At 53.0% G+C, this 24,637-nt stretch overlaps 5 protein-coding genes across 5 annotated transcripts; 2 read left to right on the top strand and 3 right to left on the bottom strand.

Moving 5' to 3' along the window:
• Positions 1–1,308: 1,308 nt before the first annotated feature.
• CH63R_05601 (uncharacterized protein) lies at positions 1,309–1,938 on the bottom strand (the record flags this gene model as incomplete). The annotated part of the gene is made up of 2 exons (XM_018300576.1): positions 1,309–1,605; positions 1,675–1,938. 2 exons carry the CDS (start codon positions 1,936–1,938, stop codon positions 1,309–1,311), a joined length of 561 nt encoding a protein of 186 aa, XP_018158426.1.
• A 1,037-nt stretch (positions 1,939–2,975) lies between these two features.
• CH63R_05600 (uncharacterized protein) lies at positions 2,976–4,116 on the bottom strand (the record flags this gene model as incomplete). The annotated part of the gene is made up of 3 exons (XM_018300575.1): positions 2,976–3,302; positions 3,389–3,657; positions 3,735–4,116. 3 exons carry the CDS (start codon positions 4,114–4,116, stop codon positions 2,976–2,978), a joined length of 978 nt encoding a protein of 325 aa, XP_018158425.1.
• A 367-nt stretch (positions 4,117–4,483) lies between these two features.
• CH63R_05599 (uncharacterized protein) lies at positions 4,484–6,010 on the top strand (the record flags this gene model as incomplete). The annotated part of the gene is made up of 3 exons (XM_018300574.1): positions 4,484–4,860; positions 4,918–5,570; positions 5,631–6,010. The coding sequence occupies 3 exons, from the start codon at positions 4,484–4,486 to the stop codon at positions 6,008–6,010; spliced, it is 1,410 nt and encodes a 469-aa protein (XP_018158424.1).
• A 1,454-nt stretch (positions 6,011–7,464) lies between these two features.
• CH63R_05598 (uncharacterized protein) lies at positions 7,465–7,827 on the top strand (the record flags this gene model as incomplete). Its single annotated transcript, XM_018300573.1, has 1 exon — positions 7,465–7,827. The coding sequence occupies one exon, from the start codon at positions 7,465–7,467 to the stop codon at positions 7,825–7,827; it is 363 nt and encodes a 120-aa protein (XP_018158423.1).
• Positions 7,828–15,995: 8,168 nt separating this feature from the next.
• CH63R_05597 (Calcium calmodulin-dependent protein) lies at positions 15,996–18,402 on the bottom strand (the record flags this gene model as incomplete). The annotated part of the gene is made up of 5 exons (XM_018300572.1): positions 15,996–17,064; positions 17,193–17,437; positions 17,583–17,633; positions 17,755–18,206; positions 18,363–18,402. 5 exons carry the CDS (start codon positions 18,400–18,402, stop codon positions 15,996–15,998), a joined length of 1,857 nt encoding a protein of 618 aa, XP_018158422.1.
• Positions 18,403–24,637: the final 6,235 nt, after the last annotated feature.

Raw genomic sequence — 24,637 nt, 5'->3', positions numbered from 1 at the left:
GCAAGGTTTCATGACTGAGTTGTTTTTTGTATTGGCACCCTTTTGATCCCAGCCGTTTGGGTTCGATTCGTCCAAGAACCCTAGTGATATCCCCATTTTGCTCCCAAACCACGCAATGGTTCCGTTTCTGAAGGCGATGAAATTGAAACCTAAAATGTGGAAAGTTTGACACTCTATGCACCCTGGCAGCACGAAAGATGGAAAACCACACAAAACTCAAAAAAGTACAAAAAGATTCAAAAAGAATGCCTCGCCCACATATATAGAGTCAAGCACCCCTCAGACCCTTTGAGGTCGTTAGCATCTGAAAGCTAAGCTTTGTACACTGTGTCATCACTGGGGCTGTATCCCACTGTGTTGGAATCTTCCGACACATTTTGATATGATATAGCCATATCCTGTCTTCAGAGGGAGAAGGTGAAGCTTTTGGCGCTCGCTGAGAGAAGCAGGTTGGTCTGGTTCTTGCCGGCAAGGAGGGTTGGTGATTTATCGAGGAAGGTCGGGTGATTCCAATCCTCGGAACGTTAACTCCTTCCAGTGATAATAACAACGACCACCGTCACATTTGGAGAACAGTGATGAAAAGTATCGATCAGGGAGCAGCTTCCTTTTTTCATGGAAGAACCCATAAGACTCCCAGGATTGCAATTCTGAGTTCTCGATCTTTCCTTTCATTCTTCTTGTATTTTCCTACTCTCTCCTCCTGTTTTTCATACCCTAAGAAGCAGGCCGTCTTAGGAAAGCTCAAGAACCTTGCGTGACTAAGAGACAAAAGCCTAGAACGACTTGCGGCTGGTGTATAGGGACTTGGCTGCCCAAGTCATGTTGATGATGTTGTTCATATTGATTAATGTGTTGCAGGGAAAATCTTACTTGCATGAAAACTAAATAGAGCGTTAGAAAAATCCAAACAAGCACAGATTTGATATTGACTAGAGGACTTGAATGAGAAATAAAGACGCTCTCTGTTGTTTTTACGCATGGTTTCAGTCAGCGAGTTCGTCACACCCATCTTCCCCTTGCTAGACTTTTGCATCACCTTCTACTGGTATTGGCCCATGCTTGCGGAACCGAAGCAATCTTTCAAGTTCAATCCTTCATGCTATGAACCTGCTAAGGGTGGCAAAAATATCGTTCGAAGGCATCACACATCAATCCATCCGTGTTGTCCACATTATCTACCATTGCGTCCTTCACTCTCCAAGTTTAAGGAGAGGGTGGTATATTTCAATAAACACTCATAGCTCTGGAAATGAGAGAGTGGTCTGCGTTATTACCTCCTAATAAGTCCTCGAGAAGTTGCACATACTATTTGTCTACCTCTTTCCGAGCCGGGGGGCTGACCAACCACCACGTCATGACACCGAGTCCAACAGCAAGGGAGAGCCCGGCAGCGAGGAAACCCCCCTTGGCACTGGTTAATGAGGAATACCAGCTTTGAGAAGACTCGGGCTGCTCCAAAAGTACTTCGCAATCTTCGCGGAGTAGACGCTGGCGCTGCTCCTGGCTGGGACTCTGTTTCGGACTTGGCTGCGACTCCGGCTCCGGATCGGGAAACCATACTTGGCCGGCCGCCACGCAGGCCGCGCGTCTATTCCGATAGTCCTTGAAGGGTTTCGTCAGCAAAGATCTTGAGCAAAGAAGGTCTTTGACGTCGTTGCAGCCGCGTCTTACCTGGAGACACTCCATCACGTCGCCAACGACATGGTGAGCCGTTTCTGAGGCAACACCCTGGGAGATGAAGGAGCCGAAGATGTGGTTCGGGTGCAGCGAGTGAAGCTCGGCGCCATTCCACTGACAGACGAAGGCTTTGGGGCCGTCTTTTAGTTGGACGTTGCGGTTCTGGAGGTGCTCGAGCAGCCACTGCCGCACCCTGGCGGAAGTGGCGTACTCGCTCGGGACGTTGGTTTTGAGTGTCTTGAGGTGGGGACTTGTCATTGTCGTCGTGGATTTTGCTTCCGTGTGGGACAGATGCAGCGACTGTGTTTCTTGTGTCGAGGATAGTTCTACGGTTGCTGCGCACCTGGGATGTTCCTTGTGGTAGTGTTATGAAGGGTGGTCAGTTTTTGCTTGGGCAGACATCGCCAGATGCCGTTGTGCCCAAGCGTGACTAAGTGGATAGTTTCAAAACCGCAGGCGAGAAACGGTTTGGCCGAACGAGCAGGATGCAGGCCCGCATGCGGTGAGTGGGAGAACAGCTCACCGCCACGTCGAGTTGAGCCTCTCACAGCCATTTGCGATGCGCTCAACTCCGCCGATGCGCATTCAGCCCCGGTTCTGCCCACCCACGCCGCGCCACACATCTAGCGGGTTTTGTTTCAGGCTGCCGCTGCTAATCAGAGGCCGGTCTTTTCTCTCTTTCCCATCGCCGCGGCACACCTGATTCCGGTTGGGCTGTCGGAGGACTGAGGAGGTCACTGCGAGGCGGGCCGTGGGCGGGTCCGCGTTCCGGGCACACGGCGTCCGAGACTCGGAGCAACACACGGCGAGAATCCCCTGGATTTTACATCTCTTGGTATCGATCCACACACGCTCACGAGTGGTGAACTTGCCTTCGATTTGCTAGTTTCCAACCATCATCCCCTAGCATGTTGGAGCCATTGGGCCAGTTAGGGTAAAGTGCGTATGTTGTTATTGTTATTGCCTTTTCTGAGTTTCTATTCTCACATGCGACCAGCTGCTTCTATCACTTTAACCGGGCATTAGCAGGCCTTTTTCAGGCTCCCTAAGACATTTACAGAGTCCATCACTGAAGATAAACCCTTCAGCAGGTCATCACAGCTGCTAAGAAACTCGCTAAGCTTGGCTAATTTCTTCCATTTCTGATAGCCGTTGTATGCATATCGGCTACGTTGTCTCATTCAATAAGTTGTTGGATGCATCAGTCGTCCCCCTCCCCCCACCCTTCATTTCGTTGACCATGATTTCCGTACAGTCCTGTCTCTTGGCTGAAAAAGAATTTCTTCACCAGGACTTTAGGCTTGACCAGGAGAGCAGACGCAAACAGTGTCATTTGAAGCCACGCTTCCGATGTACACCACCTCCACTGCTGCGAAGGCCGCTGTTGCAGCGAAGACCTCGGCCTTCTTGGCCCCAGTTATCGTGGAGAAAGCCACCGAGAAGATGAAAGTGAAAACGATGACAAGGCCAATTCGATGCGTCATGTTGTGAACAAAGTACAGAACCAAAATTGCAACAGTGGGGATCGAAGCTGACAAGGCTCCCACAACGACGTCGCTGAACCGTTGAATCTTCCTTGAGTCGTAGTCCCGGATCATCTCGTCATTAGTCCTCTTGCCAGACTAGTAGACTGTCAGCTTTGTAGCACATGGGATTTGGTTGCTGAGTTGCGTATCCCAACTGATAATGGTTGACAATGCACACTGACTTTGGTGAAACGCCCGATAGCGAAATGGTACCAGTTCAACAGTCTCCCATTCATCAACCGGCTGAGCCTGTCTGAGGTTCCCGAGGATCCTCCAATAGTGAGTAGGTCGGTCCGGTACTTGTCGTCCCATACCGTAGCTTCGACTCCGGCATTCCTGAGAAACCGGTCTCCCATTTTGTCTCTCACTAACCATATCCTCAAGAAGGCTATCTCAGCATCTGATGGTTGAGACGCCTTGTGGAGAAACGCAACATTTTGCAATGCTTGGTCTGGATACATTAAATGAGGTCAATCACAATGCACATAAGACTGAATAGAGAAAAGGGAGACGTGAGGTTTTCCGTACTGTACTCAATGAGCTTTAGGCCAATTTTCTCAAGAGTTTCCAACTGCTCGGAGTCACCGTCTTCAGCGTTTTCCCTCATAACACGAAAGTTGAGCCCGTACAATCTCCGATTCGTGTCATTCGAGTCTCTGTCTTCGGCTCGTATCTCTCCTAGGTCCTCTTCTAGCTCATGAATCTCTGCCTGAAGTCGCAAGAGATTTAACATGTTCAGTTGATCGAATTTACGAAAGATGGCAATCTCCTGGGCTTCGGCGAATAGTTTGGCGAGCTTTCCGTAGCCTTCATCATTTGTGCTAGTGAGGAGCGGCATATTGGCATTAAAACTGACTGTAGGACTTGGTCCCGAGGACGGTGTGGCTCTGGCAGGCAGGGTTCGTCTCATGAAATTGCGCCCTCGGGTATCTGGGCTGAGACGGACGCAAATGTTAGACCCCAGATCGGTACCAGTTACCAAAGGTGAAAGTGAGAAACGACTTCACGAGGAGAACCCTCTCAAGGTCGTTCCCCTTCAAACCCCTCCTATGACGTCAAGCAGGACAGTATGCGTCTCATTAGGATATGTATGTTGCACAGCGTTGACGGCAGGTAAGATGTCACGTGGGATAAGCCCAACTCCTGGTGCGGGGTGAGTGATTTGAGACCATTTCTGCGAGAATCGTAACAAAATCAAGATTTTCAGATGCACTTGTCCGATCTTATAATCAAAATTGACCACAAGTTGAACTTGATTCTCTTTGCCTGTTCCCAAAATGGAGGCAGTGTCATTGGCAGCATCCATATTGGCTGTCGTTGATCTCTGGCGCGTATTGAAGCAATCGATAACCAAGTTTTATCCTAAATCGGCAGATTTAAAGTCTATTTCTTATAGAACTAACCGTTCAATCCTTCTTGTGCAGTTATGGCTTTCGGAGGCTGGCCTCGATGAGCGTATCAAAGGCCAGACCTGGGATGAGTACCGGCTTTTCATTCATGACGAGATCCAGGAGCTCCACAGATTTCTTGAGTCATCGAAGCTAAAGATGCCAATTCGGCTTATGAGTGCGGGGCTTCCTCCTGAAAGAATAATGATTCAGCTGGCAGAGAGAATCGAGAAACTGGCGTATTTTTCACGAGATGTCGCTCAAATGTAAGTCAACTCTAGACTCATATATATGTGCAAAGAAAGCTGAGGGAAACCAAACAGTTTAGCGTCAAAGGGAATACAGCAGCATCTTGATACCATTCTTGAAATGCTGGGTAAATCGACGAGAGAAAGCGCGGAGACTTGGGAAACAGCCCAGTCAATCAAAAAACACACGGAAGCGGGCGCAAGCTTTGACAATGAGTTCGCCGCAGCACTGACGAAGATGGAGGAGGAACATCCCGAATGGTCATCGAATGAAAGACAGAGAAAGATTGACGAGGTTCGGGCTATCATTCGCCTGAATATGAGAAACCATGACCAGTTCGACCGAGATCGCATGACGTTTCCGTTTTGCATCGTGGTTCAGAATTCTGACCCTCTTGAGACGCGCGTCAAGTTGGATACAGGTAGTAGGCCCAACTGGATCAGTGCCCAGCTCCTTTCCAGAGCTGCTATATCATTTCAACCAGAAGACGATCTTGGTCAGTTCATCGGCGCCGGCAAAGACGCCCTTCCCTTCGAGCCACTTGGAGTTACCTCAGTCACGTGGTTTTCTGAAAACCAGGCGCGAACGAGGACCACAGAATTTCTGGTTCACAACGGAGAACTGCCGGTAAACGTCTTGCTCGGCAGCGAGTGGGTTATCGAGGACATAGCCCAAGAGCGGTTTCCAGAGCCCGTTCTCCCGGTGGTCAGGCACATCTTGAATTCTGGTAACCTATTCTTCCAAAACCTTTCTTGATCGGATGCTAACTGGTAGTGTTTGCCCACAGATGAGCTCAATAAACTGGAGACGGATGCCAGGGAAGACGGCGCAAGCAACGATCTACTTATTAGGTTGCAAAACCAGCAGAAGAAGGCGAAGCGAGAGGAGAATCGACTCTTGAAGGCAGCCTCTAGGGCAATGACGCCGAGATCGGCCGTATCTCTCTTTGGTTCTGTTACACCTACTAGAGCTACACGTCGTGGTAGCTTGGCTTCGGTTGCACCACCGTTCGTTATCAGCCCCCAAACTCTGACTCTGACGCCCGAGACCACTGTTTCGACAGGAGTCGGGTATCCTGAGGTCGGAGAATCGTCCACTGCTGCATCCTCTCAGACTTCGGGGTTAGAGCTGAGGGAAGAAGTCGATGTCGAAGCAAAGTTTACATGAAGAGAATTACTAGTGGAATGGGGTCATAATATTCCACCCAGTCAGCGACTAAAAGACGTGTACCCGGATGCAAAAATGCTCAATAGATGCCTGCGAGTTCCGAGTAGCCCCTTGGCCGTTTGATGTTTCGTTTGAATGGCATGGTTTTATTACAGCTAGATACCTGTTTCTGCCTTAAATTGTGTGGTTCGCAGAAATAATGGAACACTGGCCGAGTGGCAAAGCTCCACACTTGCTTCTCACGGTAATCCATGTCACGATGTTAGATATTCTTCTTGCATTAGCGACAAGCATCAATGGATTTTGGGAGGACACAGAGGTGTCCGATCAGGTGAATCAGCCATTCTCGATCAGCCGTCATGGCATGGAAGGCAGTCTGAACCGGAAGGCTGAGCAAAATTGCTGACCTCGCGATTCGACACAGCGTTACTGAATCACACGTCTTCGTGTTTGACTGGCACATAGTGTCATTACTACCGATTGTAATGGGTTTGGTTCTATTCATCTATAGGTAAAAGCGATACAGTTATTTTGCTCCCGATCCTAGAAAGATGCGAGGAAATCTGCCAGTACCAGACAGTAATAAAGGGAAATTCGGCAAACCTTTTTATACACATGGAGCCTCAGCAGAAAGACCAACGGATAATATTGTAAAATGTGGAGAAATCCCAAAGGTACAAAAAGCCGACTCCCCGGCTCGGGTTAATGTCTCCAAGATGGATCAGCACCTGCGTGCTAGGAAGGCGTTAGACTTGTCTCATGATTGGGACTGTGCTGAAAAGCGTTTGATATGATTTGACATGATGCTAGCATCAACGTTTCTCTTTGTGATAGGAGAAAGCAGGTGGTGCTGCGGGCTTTCGTTGAGGAGGGCTATGATGGTCCAGAGAGTTTGGGAGGAAATACCAACCACGAAACAGACAGCGCCTTCACAGCGGAGTTGTAAGCCTTCCATGATAGTGGTTCTGAGTTCGTATGTCCAAGTTGATATTTGAAACTCTTCTTTTCTTTCCTTACTCTAACATCCAGCGGTCATCTGACAACCGACTTGGGCGATGGGGACAACTCATATTACCATGAAGCATCTATTTCAGTGACTGTCCATAGATTCCAGGTTGTTCTCCAACGCAAAAGACCTGAAGGAGGTGGCCTAGCGAAGAAGTCGGGGGACACTTGTTGGAATGGATACCCCGTCTTCATCACCGGGACGACTGTGCTGTGTTGAGCTCTCTACCAAAGTTTGCCCTTCAAAGGCCGTCTCCTGTCATCAAGGGGGGAACGAATGCATGGTGTGAGCAGTGTGTGACTACAGCACCCCCCTATGACAAGCGATAACCCTGATATTGTTGCATGAAGGAGGTAGGCTTGGTTTCTGGTCCAATGGAAGTGATGAAGTCATGGGAGTGGAAGGATTCGAAGAGGAAGACTAGGATCAGAACCGACAGTACACCGACATGGTATCGTTCCTTGGCCTTTGGTCCGGTATACCCCCTTCCAAGAGTACTTTGATCCTCAAGGACGACCCTGCGAAGCCTTGGTCGCTCAACACGTTCATCGTTGAACTGGATACTCCTCCCGCCTTGCTCGATGCTCTTCATGGCGCTCCCATGAATGAGAACCATGAACCTCCCGTCGATAACAGCGCGTCCCAGTTCAAAGAGACCACAGCGTGTCTTGAAACCCCCACGGCGTCTCCCACTTCGACACGTCCCCATCTAGACAGCGAGACCGGCCGAGCATGCGTGGCTCGACGACATATCGGCTCTCTTGCCTTCTGCCGTGACAACCTTCGCACGACAGCAAGAAGCCACGTCTGACACACCCGACGCACCACCACGCGCCGGTCAGACCGTGGTGCCAACCTGCGGCGGATGATACCATTGACGCCAGGGGAAACGGGATGGACGAACCCGAGCCGTGCCGTGCCGTCAGAAAAGTCGATCGCACTGGTGCTCGAAACCCTTTTATCCGTGTTGGATCCGGAAAGTGCCCATGTCTGCCGCGTCGACGGTTCGAGGAAGGGGAGAGACTTGCATATCCGACCGCCTATCAGCCATCGCCTATTGGTGACCTATGCCGATGCGAGCTGGCGTGTCGGACGGCGATATGCCACGTACAGCGCACACGTGTAAATCCCCGGGTGAAGTCGCACCACGGTCGACACTCTTCTCGAATTTAGCCATCATTCCTGGCTTTCACCATGCGATTCGGGCTTTCCAGGTCTCCCGCAACACTCTGGCCCGAATTAGGGACGCGAGGACAAGACTCTGACATTGGATTACCAGCCCGCCCCCTCCAGCCTTACCGGCACTTCTGCCAGGCCCCGCTGGCATGGTCTCCCCGCCTTGGAGAATATGGTCCGCCCGTGCGGCTGCGGGCATCTTCCCTGCCGTCGATGTCGAGGTTGGGACGATCGCCGGATTTGACAACTCAGCGGATAGGCGCAGGCTCTACCCTGGGAGAGCAGTAAAGTTTATATTGCCGATGACGGCAGTGTGTGTTCTATCTGTGGCTGGTGGATGCGGCCAAGACTCGTGATGTCGTGGTCGGAGGCTATGCTCTCTCGTGATTTGTTCGTGGTATCAATGTGCGCTTCCCCTCGCCCTCGAATGTTTTGGTGTTCCCTCCTCCTGCCCTGATCAGCTGTGGTTGGCAGATGCCGTTTTTGCCCTACGGTGACCACTGAAACAATTGAGTAGTCTCCTGGGAGGATAAGATCATGCGCGTCGTGCGAACTAGGTAAATTGAGCCGTCGACCCGTGTCAGGTCAATGTGGGCAACTCCCTCTGTGTCTAGCTGGGGACAGGACTCGAACCTGCCAAGAGTATGTCGAGGAAGTAGTCCTTTGAGAAAATCCCCAGAAGAAAATCCGGTTGCGGAACTTAGGTCTGCAGACGGAATGTTACAATGTAGAGTTGAGAAGTCATCGACAGGTAGAGGCAGAGATGTGGTAAGTCGATGATGGCCACAGCAAAGAGCGCGAATCTCGAAGCATGCGACGCTGGAGTGATACAGCAAGATAACAACTAGTGTACAATGCGTGACCCTAGCTAACTTGGACGATGTGTTGGTGACTCCCCGCCCACCAAAAGATACGCACTCAGGGTTCGCCGAGATACATGGTCCCTCGCCTTCTTTCTGTTTTTCTCTCGTTCACAAACAGACATGGGGGCGGATATTGTTTTGCATCCCGGCACTTGGACTCCTCTACTGATCCGGGTCCCAAACCCTGAGCATCGAGGCCTCGAAGGAGCAGGACTTTCAGCATCGATGAACAAGTCAGCCTCCAGCCACAGTCAGACAACTCGGCCAGCAAACCCCAAACTAACCCATAAATCTCATACCAACATGCCCGTCCACGGCGCCCATACTCTCCCCCCCCCCCCCCCCCCCCCCCCGCGAATGCAGAAGCTTCCGACAACAGCTTTAGCTCGACTTCCCTCTACCCACACAGCCACACCACCAGCCAACAACACCACACCCATTATCAACAAGACCGGTCAGCTGACGCCCTGTTCCACCTATCGTTGGCGACCAGCGGGCGTGTGCGTCTGTACCTCTAACCCCCGCCCCCCCCTTTGGTCGTCCCAACCCGGCGCGGGATAGCAGCGCATGCACGGATGAAACCCCCATCATGCAATGTGTGGGGGGTCCTCGAGACTTCTCCAGCTCTGCCGAGCTCACCCCTGCCTCGTCCCTATCGGATAGGAACGGGACGGGATGGATCGATTGGGAAAGAACCTGCTGCGACCCTCGTCGATTACGGACGTGAATCATGCCCGGTTTCTTTTTGTTTTCTTGACTGAATAGTTACTATGGATTCCCTCGAGATTGTACGAAGTATCCATTGTCCGCAGAGTCAGACCCCACATCGAAAACGTCACGAGAGCGAGCGTCTTTTAAATCACTCAAGTGATCAACACAGAGGAGGGTGCTTTCAAGTATGGATTCCCGGGAAATCAAGCATTTCAGTTCGTTATTTGCCGTATCTCATCAAAACAAGTACAAAAAAAAAAAAAAAAAAACTATCACACCACGAGAATGGGTAAGAAAAAGAGCTTCCAAAAAGAAAAAGGAAAACTAGATTCTCTCCATCTCGAATGCACTTCTCCAAAGTAAATCCGCCGGGAAAGGGTTTGTTGACGAAACCTCACCCCCACCTGCCTTTCCTCTCCTGCGTGGATGCCGATGCCGTCCTCCACGTCGAAAAGAGAAAAGAGAGAGCAAAGATTTCCCCATCCAGACAGATTCACTAAGGATACTCAAACCACCGTATCCAGCAAGGTACCGGAATCCACTGCCAAGTCAAAATATCCTCCAAAACCCCCCCCTTTTTCCACCCGAAGAACGACGGATCCAAATGGTTCGACTGGAGGGCACACAGCTCGGCGGTTTTCAGAAGGTTGGCCAGTCTAGCGAGCGAGCCTCTTTCGGGAGGACAGCGGATATTTAACGGCGCGGAAGCGTCATGCTGAACTTAGTGCTGTTGGGACAAGAGAGTCAGTTTCTGGCGTCTTCTCGCAGACATGTTCTTGGGGTGCTTCTTACGGAGCAAGAGCCGCAGGAGCAGGCGGAGCAAGAGCCGGCGCAGCTGGCGCCGCACGAGGAGCAGGAGCTGTGTCGATAATGTCAGCAATGGAGTTTGCATCAAACAGTCTGCGGCCGCGGGAGTTCCGTATGTCGTGAAGCTCGCAGGAAGCGGCTTCACGAGGCCCCGAAACTCTCCAGTGGGACAACAGCTGAGATAGCGTCGAACTCACCAGGGGGCCATTTTGATAGTTGTTGGGGTAAGCGAAAAAGCTTGAGTGTTTTGTTTGTAGTTTGAGAGTTTTAGATTGAAGCTGATGAAGTCGGATGAGGAGGAGAACAAAAAGACTCGATGCCAACGAGAGATATCCCGCGGTTTATATAGCCGTTGACCCGTCTTCTAAGAAGGCATCTTCCCCCCCCCCCCCATCACCATATCAGTCAGCCGAAAATCAGGCGACTATCTGATCAGACGGTGGGTTTTCATTCGAGGTTACGTGAAGGGCGACGGGCATGGCCGGAAAAGGGGTGTGCCTTGTCCCCCCTCCCCTACGACAAGGCCGGAGAAGCAGACCGCGAATGCCGCACGAGCTTCGTCTACAACGTAGAGGGGATGAATGGAAGCATGGGAGGGGGATTGAGACGCGAAGCTGACAAGACCGGGTTGGCTGTCTGAGATGGGCGTATCAGGCTGGTCACTCTTCACCCCATCACACACGTATCCGATCCACAATAGCTCCTCCTTGCGTCTTCCCTAAAGAGACGAGTTGGAGAAGCTCGTGGTGGAAGCGGGGTCTGGGACCGAGTCTGTGGGTGCAAGCAAGCAAAGCAAGCTCCGAGACGTGTGGTTGGGTAGGTGGTGGCGTGGAGCAGGGTGTCTCCCTTCTCAAAGACGGCGACCTGGGATGTTGTGATTGGAGCACATGCGGCGGAACACATGCGGCGGAGCAGGGCGCCCATACAGTCGTGGATTCGACGCTCGTAGCAAGCCTGCGGCTGGGCGGCGGGACAGGCTGTGGATGGAGCGGCGTGCATAGATGCCGTGGTCGCGTGAACGGGTAGCCTGGAGAGGGGCGGCAGCGGATGCTCGAGGCGAGCCTGAAGGGATCGTCGACATTGACTGGACGAGAAGTGTCCGAACAGGGTCGCCCTGCCCCATCGTCGGTCAGACGTTCGGTCCTAGTAGGAGGCAGCGTGGGAGGGTGTGGACAGAGCTCGCCGGTATGGGTTTTGGTGTGAAGAGTATTATCGCATGGGCCAAGGATGGGAACAATACACGCACGGGGTGGGCCTGGACTGCCTTTGGAAGAGGAGGGTAGGGAAGAGGACGGACAAGACCAAACAAATGGAGAAACCCGACGGCGGCGTTGCTCGTCGTGGTTGGGCACAATGTGGTGCGTGGTGTAGTGTATGTACCCGTTGGCGTACATGTATGCATGACAATGTATGTAGGACGACGGAGGGGGAAACTCTGCTTGTGATGCGCTTGGCGGCGGCACCCGCGCGAAACAGAGTTTGTGCCATCCCACACCAAGGACTTCAGGTGATGCGACCCGGCCATACCCGTATTGGCCAGAGCCGGGGCCTGACTAACAAGTTGAGCCAGCGAGGCGTCCGCCTGCTTACTAGGTAGCATCGTACCAAAGAGCGGACAACGTGAATGGTATATGGGGAGAGAGATAGAGTATGAGAGAAAAGGACTTGTAGACAGACAGACGATGGATGAGACCACGCCAGATGACCTTGTCATCTACGGCCATGATGAGAGAGGGAGAAAAGAGAAAAGGCCTCATCAAGACGGGGGGCGACGCAGAGAGACGGAGTCTCACCAGAGAGAAGAGATGGGCAGGCTCTGGCCTAAGACCCCAGTCCTGCCCATGCTCCGCCCTTCCTCCAACTTGGATGGAGGGGGGCAGAGGCATCAAAAGAACCTTGCTAGGAGGGATAGAGATAGAGAGAGGGAGGAGAGAAGGAGAGAGATTCCGGTGAAGGGAAAAAATTCGCTATCGGAGGTTGCGCGAACAAAGAAAAGCGATAACTGTTAGCTAACAGGGCGTGGGTTATCCAATCATCTCGGACGCAGCCGCCGGCGTCGATGATGGATGGGACACCTCGCGATGGAGCGGGTTTGCGCCCAATCAGCCGGTGACCTCTGGGCTCAAGGTGATGGGGGCGGACTGGGTGAGGTAAAGAGAAGGACGGGGAGGGCGATGGACGAGGTGAGAAGGAGAGAAAATGAGAGGAACGTGAGACTGTGGCTCGATTACCGTGGGGGCCAACTCGCCGTCCTTTGCCTAGCTGGATGCGCCGGTCTCCGGTCAGGGAAACAAACCATCAGACGTTGGGAGGGAGAAAAGGGAGAGGGTCAGGACCCGAACTGTGTTGCAGCAAGTCTTTTCTCGTTTCCTCTGTCTCTCTTTTCTTTCTCTTTTCTCCTCCTCTTTCTGATCCTTTTCTGTACTTCAGTCTACGCAACTCCGGCCTTGCGTCCGTATACTCCTTCGGCCAGCCAACGTTGGTGGTTAACCGAGCCGGTTCAACTTGGATGCTTCGTTCGTGTCCTGATAGTTGTCTGATGAAGAGATGGCGAAGAGGTGCGTACAGACACTAGGGAGACTGGACAGACGGGCGTCTTTATATGTTGCTCGCCAGCTCCGTCCCGTCAGCCAGGAGCGTCCACCTCAGAATGGCGGTGGAAGGGAGGAGAGGGCAGGCAGCATGGCTCATCCCCAGAAGAGAGGAGCATCCGCTGGCCGAAATTGTCTCATCGACACCCCGAGCGGTCCATCAGCATCCGTGGCCCGTGGACCGTGGACTGTCTCCCGTCGTCAATGCTCAATCTTGTGCCATGCCGCCTGACCAGTGACCTAACGTGTGTGCTGGCTATCTTGCGCAAGAAAACCGCCGGCATCGCGGGGGCGATGGTTGGTGAGGAGGCGAGGATGCAAATGGCCGGGACGGGTTTTGTGTGGGAGGAGAGACCATCAGGGTTGGCCATCCGGGTTCCTGAGACACACCTGATTCGGCTCTTATCAATGCAGGCCATCAGGGTTCTCGACTGAACATTGCCGCCCTGTTCCTCTTCCTCTTCCTTTAAACAAGATCCCTAGCCAAGCAGTCCAAACGGTCCAAACGGTCCAAACAGTCTGCTGTGCCCGAATGATCAGTCGTCCCCTTCTTCCACAGATCGACTGTGAAGGGGAGGGTTGTGGCCGGGTCGAGATAGGCCGGGAGGTTGACCAACATGGCGAGATTCGAATGCCCGACACGTTGCGTATCATCCCGTTCTAGGTCAAAAGGTCTTCTAGCTAATTGTTAATTAGAACAATAACCCAGCTATTTGACCTCGAAGGGGGACAAAATGAGTGAGACCTGACTGTATTGTATGTCCGTCGATGCCCCCAATTGCGCCTGTTAATGTGGCGGGCCGAAGAGACGAGGGTGTGAGGCCACCGATAGCCCGGCGACTCTTTCACGTCGTCGACATTCGTTGGCTGATGGCGGATGGGAATACTCGACGCCATCTGCCCGCGGAGGCAAACTGCACACAGCTTTTCCCATTCAACACTCCCGCGGGACACTCTTGAAGACTTGGCGATGATGCGAATCGTCAGAGAACAACGTCCGGCTATCGACCGGCCACGGCATCCTGAAATGCGGCAACGTTCTCGCTTCGCTATCGAAACATTCAGCCTGGCCCTCGATGTCAAAGTATTGTACCCATAATCCAAGTGGGTTGGTTGGGTAACTGCCACTGATCTCAACCGGGCTGTGTACAGCGGCCATAAACGCCATAAACAAGTCATCGGCGCATCTCTCCAACCACCCCCAGGAATTGCGAAAGCCTTTATTGCAAGCGTAATTTCCCAACAAGTTGAACGACTCCTCCGAGTTCCCTTGAAGACATGTCGTTGCGTTCGACCTACAAAACAATGCCGCCAAGGTATCCATAATTGCGCCATCTGGGGCAAGCGCCCCCCTCCTTTCCAAGATCGTGGCCTTCGGGATTCCCATCGATATCCCCGGATCCACGGGACCCCCCTTCAGAGGCGGGGGGAAAAGGCGACGAGCACTCCGCTTGGCATACGTGCGCGGGCCGTTCCGCTCGTCATCCAGCCCCGAAGCCTAGCTCTTAAAGCGGCATTGGCTCAGATGACAAAAAGATGGACTCTCTGTTCAGTGAGCTTACTTCAGGCCTGTTCTGCGAGGGACGTCGGGCCGATGTGCGTACACGGATGCGAAGGGGGGGCGGCGTGTTGGACATCACGTTGTCCGTCACAGATTCGACCGCGTGTGCGTGGTAATAGAGACAGGCTGGATCCTCCCCTGGTGTCCATGATTCCGTTAGTAAAACTCGGCAAGAACACCAGGAAGGATGGAAGATTATACCCAATGTCCCAAAGACTTATCCACCGAGGCCTTGACCCCAAAGTAGCCTGAGAGACACGGAGCAACGAAGCTTTCGCCAGCATCCGCCGGGAAGTATCGGCTACGACTTGCAACGCCCCCCTGCCCACTGACGGCCCGACCCGTTCCCAAAAGAAGGCAGAGAGGCGAAGATGCGAAAAACGAGCCCAAGGAAATGCGTCGGGGTCCATCACAGTAGAAGGATAAGCCGCGTGGCCCTGAACCCGCTACAATGTGCCCTTCACACTGATTATAAAGCACCAGTTTTCGAGGGAGGCAAGACCCGGCTCGACTGGATCTCAGCATCCCCCGAGACAACAATGCGCGAAAGGTCAAGACTGACCAAGTGATTTCGTTCCGTCTTTAAAAACGAACCTGGGGCTCGCGTCGTCTCACACGTGGTGGTGGTGATTGTTACGCGTACCTCAACATCTAAGACTGAAGGTGAATGGTGTAAGATAATGGCAGGGCAGGGTCCCAACGTCGGGACCAATCTTGAACAGGCATCTTGAATAGGCATCTTGAACGGAGCCCCGTTAGTCTATCAGTCGTTGTTCAATTACGACCATGTTTCAGGCTATGCAGAAAAACTATGTCTCAAGAATTCGGGCATTCGACACGATTCGAGAGCACTGGACGGACGCACAACACGGTTGCCAAGGGAGAGAAAGTCGAATTGCAAAATGACATTCATTGATGGTCGCAATGAGGGATGTAGGGTCCCGTTGCCAATGAACTCCAAGCCTATGTATATATGATGCCGCGAAAAGGAGATGAGTCGTCGTAGCTAATCCGTCCCGGTAAGAAAATCAAAACAAGAAATAATCCCCGACTTTGACACACAATTGGATATCCATGACGTCCGTCTCATGATTTGCGCTAGTAGTGTCCTCGGCCACTTGACCAAGATATGCCATCCCTGTAAACCCATACGCCAGAAAAACCCCGCTTTGGTTCATAATGCCTCCTCCTAGATCTACCACGTAGTATCGAGGCCTTGTGCGAGACCAACCTCACTCCCGGGGGGAGTGCAGCTAGGGGTTCGGGGCTCCTACGCCCCACCGGCCCGGGCTGCGAGAGGTTGTTTGTTCCGCCTTCCCAGCAGCGTGGCGCCATCAAGGCTGAGCTCGAAAGCACCCTTCTGCCTGTTGCGGTCCCTAACTTGCTGACGAGCGGCAGCGGTAACAGCTGCCGAGTGCTGGCCGTAGCCCTTTTCGCCCGGGGCCGCTTGTCGCTCGCGCTCGCGACCACGTTGTTGTTCTTGCTGATCTTTGATTTGAGCATTGCGCATGCTTTGCTCGAGCGCCTGCGTGTTTTGCGTCGGTTTGTGGACATACTCGGCCTCCTTGTTCTCGGCCATTTCCTCTTCATCCGATTCCTCGTTGAGGTTGTTCAAGAAACGAGCAGGAACGCCGCCTTTGGTACCGACCTGCTTCCGACGCTTGGCCTCCTCTTCTTGTCTGTGTACGGCGTAGCCGACGTCGAACACCTCACGCAGGTTAACCGCACCAGGTGAGCGGAAGTCGTGGCGGCGGTCGCCGTCCACGATTCTCGAAGCATCGAATGCGCGGAGCATATCCGGCTGCGTCTTCTTCTCGTCGCGGGGCGTGGGGCCGGATCCCTTGACCCACGGGTGGGCCAGGAACTCGGTAATGGTGTATCGTTTGTCGGGATCCACAGTCAAGAGGTGGGAGATGAGGTCCTGAGCCGACTTGGAGATGTCGTCCCACCAAGGGGAAAGGAACGTGTATTGTCCCTTGGCGACTTTCTCCGTCAGAACCTCGATGCTCTCGTCGTAGAAGGGGGGGAAACCGCAAAGAAGTGTGTAGAGAACACATCCCAGGGCCCACATGTCAACCGACTTGGAGTATCGTTCGTCTTTGACAATCTCAGGAGCTGTATATCCGACCGTGCCGCATGGCGTCATGGTCTGGTTGTCCCAAACGATCTTGGAGAGTCCGAAGTCGGCAATCTTGATCTGACCGATGCCGCCTGCTCCAACGCCAGGAATAAACTCGCCCTCGTCGACCTTATCTTCATCACCGGGCTGTCTGGGTTTGGGGTTTTTGGACGGGACGATGGGGATCGGGCTGAAAAGGATGTTTTCCGGCTTGATGTCACTGAAAGGGGAAATGTCAGCAATTCGTTCGAAGAACGATGACGTCACGAAGTCAGACAACCAAACTTGGTTCCAGACCGGAACATGCGAAAGAGAGTCATGGGGCACATCAAGAGGTAATGGACGTACCGATGAACAACACCTCTCTCCTCGTGTAGGTACTCCAGAGCCTGGGCAACCTGCACGATGACATGTCTTGAAAGCTCCTCGCTGAAGTAGGTGAGACGGACGATTTGGTGGAACAGCTCGCCACCGGGGGCCAGTTCGAGAATGATGTAGTAGTATTGCCGCGACTCGGAAAAGTCGATGAGCTTGATGATATTAGGGTGGTCAAGCTGTCTCATGATCTGCACCTCTTTCAAGATGTTGGCTCTCTGTGATAGCGTCAGTAAGGTTGGCCAAAATGGTTAATGGAGGGCCATCCTTGAGATAACAGTGACAATAGAGCAACATGAAAGTCGAAAAGTGAGGATGGCCCGACGAGAGAAGAGACAAATGAAATATTGAGAGTTTTCGCACCTCTGCAGCCTTGGGGACCTTCTTGAAGTCCGGGTGTAAATGCTTGTTTCCCTATGATTGCCGTCGTTGGTATGGGAACGGTTGAGAGGAAGAAGGCCATAAACAAAACAAAATGCCGAAGAACAATGAAGAAATCATGGTCGCGGCCGTAACCACCCAATAGACAACTCACCTGCATACTGTTCATTTCATATTTCCGGACGACCTTGATGGCACACTCGCCGGGATATTCGCCAGTGGTATCACGCGCGCGGTAGACGTTGCTGAAGGCACCGTCGCCCATCTTCTCAAGCAAGTCCCATCTCTCCAAGCCAGGGTATCTCGGGAATTTGCTCTTGCTCTCGTTCTCCTCGGCAATCAGCTTCGCAATGTGCGTGCTGTCGATATTCTTGCCAGCCTTGGATGTCTTATGCTGGTTCGGCTCGGCGGCATGGGCGGCGACGTTGCCGGCCTGAGCAGCGCGGGCTTGGGCATCGCCGGCGACCGAGTATGCCTCGGGAATTGCCTGGACGGGGTTGGCAACGGGGTAGGCTGGCTCGGAAACGCCAACGTGGGCTTTCTGAGGGGGCGAATGTTGCTGCTTAGGTGACTGCTCATCGTTGTTGCTGACTCGGGCCTGCTTTCCTGGAGGCCAAGTACGTTAGCAAAACGCAGAGAAATGAGCGACTGAAGAAGAAGGCAGAGAGCTGGACGGCGCGAACGCGGCGGACTTTGGAATGGTCGGGGAAGGGTTATGGAAAAGGCGAAGGTCAGGGGCGGCGAGAAATCATGATGCCGTACCGTGTCGGATAAAGTTCTTAAGCTGCTGTATCGTCGACATGGTGATCGCCAGGGACGCTACGGAGAGCGACGAAATGTGAGGTTATTCGCGAGAGTATATCTCTTGGTCCGAATCGCAAGTCGCAATCGGCGGTGGCTGATTCAGTCGGCGTGCCCCGGGGTGAGGGGAGGGGGAAGGTTGCTTTTCTGTGATTGGTAATGCGGAGACGGCGAAGCACGAGTCGTGGGGGGAATATGCTCTCGGGTGCGATTGGGCAACACTGGGCAAAGGTCGACGTAGCGATATGGTTTGTATGACGGAAAACAAGGTTGAGAGTCTGCGTCGGGTGGACGAGAGAGAAATGCAAGGTTGTATTTCTTTGTGAAGTCGGGAGAGAGGGGGGGATGTGGCGGCTGAAGGGGAGAAATTGTTGTGAGAAGGATGAATTTGTGGACTGCGGCGTACAGTGGTGATGTTGGCGGAGGGGCAACGTGGACTCGGATGACGGAAGTTGGAGGAACAGGGCCAACTGAAGATCGGGCGGGAAGGCGAGCTACAGTAGGCAGGAAAGCAAGCAAGCAGTTGAGACTGGGGCAGCCTTAAAAAAAAATAAAAATAAAACCCCGACAACGCTAGGTACCAAAAGCAAGGAGGGGGAATGGACCGGGGGTGTGGAAGGTTCAGGTCGACAGGGCCAGGCGAAGAATGGCAGGACGATGACGGCGTGTAGCAGTGCGTAGCGTAGCCGTGCTCTGTGCGCGCGGGGACGTCCTCTTTCTCTCCGTCAGGCTATTATTCCCTCTAGTCAGTTGGGTTTCGCACTGGCAAGCAATGATGACAGAGGGGTGGGAATCTGTACAGAGCAAGGTACGCGTAGGTAAAATGAGGCAGGCGTCAGGAGGCGAGGTGTGTGTGAGGCGAGGTATGAGGTGTGTGTACGATGTATGGTGTGTGTGGTTCGAATGTGTCGAAAGTTGCAGGTTGGACAGGTGCAGTAGTGTGATTCAAGAGCTGGCTGGTATCTATCTATCTGTAAGCCAGTAGTGATGGATGGGCGATGGCGACGATGGATATGAAAGAATATGGAGATGGAGAGCCGAATGAACCTTGCCGGGAAATCGAGGGTGGAAGGGTGCAAGAAGCGGGAAGAGTGGGAAATGGAAAGTGGAAAGCGGAAGAGAGAGGAGGAGCACGGAAGGAAGTCGATGGGAACCAATTGCAAGTATCAAGTCACACAACTACTACAGTCTATAGCCAGGAAGCCTGGACGGCCCAGGCAGTCTCAGTCAGTCAGTCATCGCATCCATCAATGGACGGTGCTGTGAAGGGGGCGGGAGACAGGAAACCCCTCCTTTTTTTTTGTCCCCCGTTCCTTTTCCCCTCTGCTTTCCTTTCTCGTTTTTCCTTTTCCTTTTTTTCCTCTCTTCCTTCCTCGTCCCTTCCTTGTTCCTCCCTCACACTTACGCCCCAAAGTGGGGTATTTCGTCGACATTGCGACGTCTGACTGGCTGCAGCGGACCTCCTCTTGGCACATCTCCCGATGTTGAACGAAGGCGGGGCAGACGGAGACGTCCTGACTGAGCGTGTCCCCTGCCTTCCCTATCCGTCTGTCGAATCGTACCTACTAACCCCCAGTGACCTACCTACTTGTAGGTACCTAGGTAGGTACTGTAGCATATCTTGTCCTTACTGAGAATGAAGCACGGAACGTAGAGCTTAGGTACTTAACTGCAATTTGCCTTGCTCCTTACTCGGCTGCATATCTGGGTAGGTAGGTAGGTACTCCTCACATCGTGTACATCGCATGTACCCAAGTGAGTGACTTTTCATCCTTCCATCATGGCTCCCTTCTCCTTTCCTTCTCTGGCTTCAAGGTCTCTGACCATGATGTTTGCAGCCAGCCCCATCGTTTCAAGTCGTCGTTTTCATCAAAAGCCGCCGCCGCGCCCATCGCTCAACCCCGGACCCGTTCGGCATGCGACAGATCCAAGATTGGGCACGGTTCAACAGGGTAGATGGCTACATTGCACCAGGACCAACCAAGCAAGGGTAGAGGGGTAGAGCAGCAAGGGGGAGGGGAGCCCGCGGGAATCAAACACAGCAGCAGCAGCCTGCATTCCACCACCACCACCACCACCACCACCATCATCATCACAATCATCATACTGCCGCACCTCGTCGCTGTACACGACCAAGTCGTCAAGGTCCAGGGACAGCTATTGGAAACTAATGACATAAGGACCGCCCATTGTCATCGGTCTGATGTGCCAGGTTGACTGTGTTTTGCCCATGGATGCCGCTTCCATCATGCCAAGGAAGCGACGCTCGGGGGCATTTGTGGCGTCAATCGTCGGGCTTTTGCTTGTTGGGTCTCGGGGCTTGAACATGCACTACACGACATGTATGGTGATGCCAGAAGGAGTCGACTCCCGAGAAAGAGCAAAACACGATTTCTCCCATTCTCATCACTGCTCTCTGTACGGATACTTCCCATGGTTATTTGCAGCTCGGAGCATTCGTACCTGGAATATTAAAAAAAAAAAAAAAAACCCCAAAAAACAGGGAGCCACGACCAGGGCTCGGCTGCTTCCCAAGCTCATTCAGGATCGGAGCGTGTTCCACTCGTTTGGATGGCGGGGCTCTCCATCATGACGTCTGCCGCTTCGTCATACCCGCTGTGCGGCAGGGATGACGTTGCTGGTAGCAGGCGCATCATTGGAGGGTATCTGTGGAGACTTTGCTTTTGTCTGAGGCCTCAGGAAGCAATGGCGCAGCCTACCGGCCAGGGCTCATGATTCATGCCTCTGTCTCTTCTGCCCATGCATCCACTATCCATCATCCATCCACCCACCCACCATCCATCACCCATCACCCATCCCATCTTTCGCCGAAATGCCTCCCTCGCTCACATTCGCGGCCAAAATATCCATACACTATCGTCAACCTTGCCAGCTTACTTGCTCTACACTACCTACTCCTACTAGTATAGCTCGCCCTCGCTACTTGCCGAAACAGAAACAACCCCCCGCCGCGAACCACAGGCTGCGATGCGCAAGCCACACACGCCACCTTCATTTAACTGACAACGCCCGATGCGTCTGCGTCGCGTCTATCTGACTGTACGATGTATCGTTTCTTGCCGGCGTCCTCGGCCATCATCCATGAGCATGCGCAAATATGCCTGCTACTTGCGAATAGTACGCCTGTCATTGTATCCCAAACATCACCTACTCGACACGATACCCCAGGCCGAGTCTGGATTACTAACAGTTAAGGTCCCCCCCTGCCCTCTCTCATCCCCTTTGCATGCGACTGACTGCTCGCCCCAGTAATGACCTCATATTCCGCTGCCCCAAGACCAGGTCAGCTTCCCTTATTAATACCATCACTTTTAGCCTGGGTACGTTAAATTCCGGCACTCGTCTAAGCCCAGTCCAGTGCACTTAAATAAGACAAACCCATTTGCGCTTTCGGCCTTCCGCTTGCGAACTTGAACTCTAAAGCCCAGGGGTGGCTTATCGACTGGTCTAGACCCTGCTTCCGCACAGGTCACCCTCTTCCGTCATTCTCCCTCGGCCCCTCCAGGAGTCTCCCAGTCCTCCATCTGTCTGGCACGAGCAGTAACAGGATTCCTGGGACCCTTTCTGCAGCACCAGCCACGCCGCAAAGTCACATCCCTCTCCCGCTGCCGGCGGTACCAGCCACACCTCTGAATGTAACTCGTCTCGCCTCTCCAACCGTCCAACGCCGTCCCGCTGCGAGACATGGTCCGGGATTGCTAGGCTACGCACCGCACACTTGAGCACTCTCGTAATTCACAGCCCCGCGGTCCTTTGACCGAACCCAGAACGCGACTCACATCCATGTTGTCCGAGTTGGTACATCGTTCCTCACAGACCCCAGTCTCTCATGCTGGTCCCATTCTTGGGCTGCCTTGCTTAGCCGATGCAGGTGGCAAGCAAACGTGCAAGACACCATTGAACGTACTACTTTCAGAATACATCACGAGCGGTGTACTATCGGCCCGCCGTAACGCCATCCCAACATGATCGTCCTACCGAGGAAACGGTCCCTAATTGAATCTTGATGTAACCAACATAACCATGCCGATGTTAGTGCTGCAACTATATGCACGCCGACTCACGAGAAGATTGGGCGAGGTGCAAAACACACGTTGACGTCATTCCACCGTTTGTCTAGCATGTCTTCGGTTTCCCGCGCGTTGCCGCAGGGTGGTGGGCGGCCTGTCCACGGCTCAAAAAAGCACGTGGATTGTCATCATGACTTCGCCCTCATTGGCCAAGGCCACTTTCGACAGCGTCAGTTCTCGCTTTTGAGACGGAATTGGGCATTAATCAGCGAGAATACGGCGGCGCTTGTTTCTCTGCGACGCGGCCTAGTCTATCCTGACGTCGTGAGATCGCCCTTGCCTCCGAGTCCTTTGCCTCTTTGCGACCGTTGCAGCTTGTTTGCCATGTTGGAAACCGTTTGTCCTGCCCGACCTGGGCCGCATCGGATCACGTTACCATTCCGTTTCCACATTTGCGATGCAGCAATTTCCACAATGAAGTCATTGTGGCCAGGACGGGCCTGGCCCATCTTGATTTTCCCCGGGAAACGTACCTCCCTGCTGGGGTCCCGGGCCAGAGCCGCCCGTTACCTATCCAACTGGCTCTCGACAATGTTAGTCCAAACTTCCCGCGGACGAGAGATGGGCCTTGATGATAGGCAATGTAATTTCCAATGACCCGAGCCAGGGTTGGCCAACGGTCACTCTGGAACAAGACTTCCGGGAAGCTTTCCCCTACAAACAGTGTGTTGTCCCTGGGCCTGCCAATCGCCTGCTTTTTCTGCAACTCATTGAAGATCAAGTGTGGTTGGGCTGCATGGTCTTTTCGAGCTGTTCCACAGTTTAGTGTCCATTGCTTGGGTTCGATACCCGAAGGCCCGATCAAGACTGATAGCAGGGTAAGCGTGACGTCGATGGCATAACGCCGGTATCACATAGCTCCCTTCGATTATCCCGGTAAAGGTCATCCACCAAGAAGCGATACTGAGCAACATCGCCAGGACGCTTTTGGCCAGGCTCCGTCATACAAGATAGGTGCCATGTCCTCGATAAACAGAAGGGGGAAGAGATCAGGAGCTATTCCAATGTCTTTAGAAAAGAGCGCCAAGGGGGCGAATCAGGTGATATCATGGTGAAATCACGAGCGCAATCACTGATCTGCAGCCAAAACGTCACCAGGGCGTGCTTGCACCACACACCTCGATCCTCAGACAGTAAATCCATCCCTTAGCGTCTCATCGTGCGGTCATCTCTCTACTCCTGGCTTAGCATGCGTGTATGAACGGTTGTCGGTTTTCGGGACGCCATAGCGGATCTCCGGTCTCTCGTTGCAAACTGAACAACGACTGGCCAGTCACTTTATCTTTCCCCCGCGGGGCACCGGGCATGGTTGATTTTAGAAGAAGGCCGGGAACGCCGTTCAATTGAGGGGCTCGGGTTGGCTCGTGGCTTGACGGTTTTCTCTATTGTGATTTCCATGTTCCGCTACCGTCTGTCCTTCGACGTGCGGATGTGAGTCGAGCCTTTGTCTGGGATGGTGGCCTTGGTGTGGCCTGCAGGGTCCAGTTCCGTTTGCTTCCAATCCCGTTAGCTGATGTTGCGTTTGATCTACAGGAACGCAGATTTGTCTACCTCTAGGAACGGTTCGTGTAGTTGCCCGTCCACCCGGAGCTATGGCGTAGTGCTTGTGTGACGGAACGGCTGTTAGTGCTCTCGGTGGCTCGTATCAACGGCGTTGTTCGAATCCGTCGATAGCTTGATCTACATCGTAAATTCCCACAGGTCTCTCCGCAGGACCTGGTGGCTGTCTCTGATTGAAGATGATGCAGAGCAGAACACGTTTCTGATGAGTTCCGTGTCGGGTGTAACAGGCCGGTGCTCGGTACCTTGAGCATCCTGTACGCTCTCAATTTCACGGACGGAAATCGGTGGCGGCTGCTCCTCAACAATGGGGTTTTAAGGATAGCAAATCTGCTCCTCAACGAGAGGTTGCGGATACCGGTCCGTAGCAGAGACCTCTTTGCCGCAGTCGATTAAAGAACGCTAATACAACTACCGTAACACCGAACTGGATCCAGCAGTCAAGACCAGTTACACGTTACAAAAAGAAGAGAAAACAGCAGTAGATAGGCCAATTCTAGCACTGTAATCTTGCAGCAGTTGATAGGCAATCATTCCAAACAGTTGCCAAAGGGTTAGCATTTGAAAACACGCGGTCTTTCTACT

The sequence above is a fragment of the Colletotrichum higginsianum genome, chromosome 4 (genome assembly GCF_001672515.1).
Source record: "Colletotrichum higginsianum IMI 349063 chromosome 4, whole genome shotgun sequence".
In the NCBI taxonomy this organism is placed as follows: Eukaryota; Fungi; Ascomycota; class Sordariomycetes; order Glomerellales; family Glomerellaceae; genus Colletotrichum; species Colletotrichum higginsianum.
The sequence above is the reverse complement of the archived record's forward strand: the minus strand, read 5'-3'. Positions and strand labels throughout refer to the sequence as shown.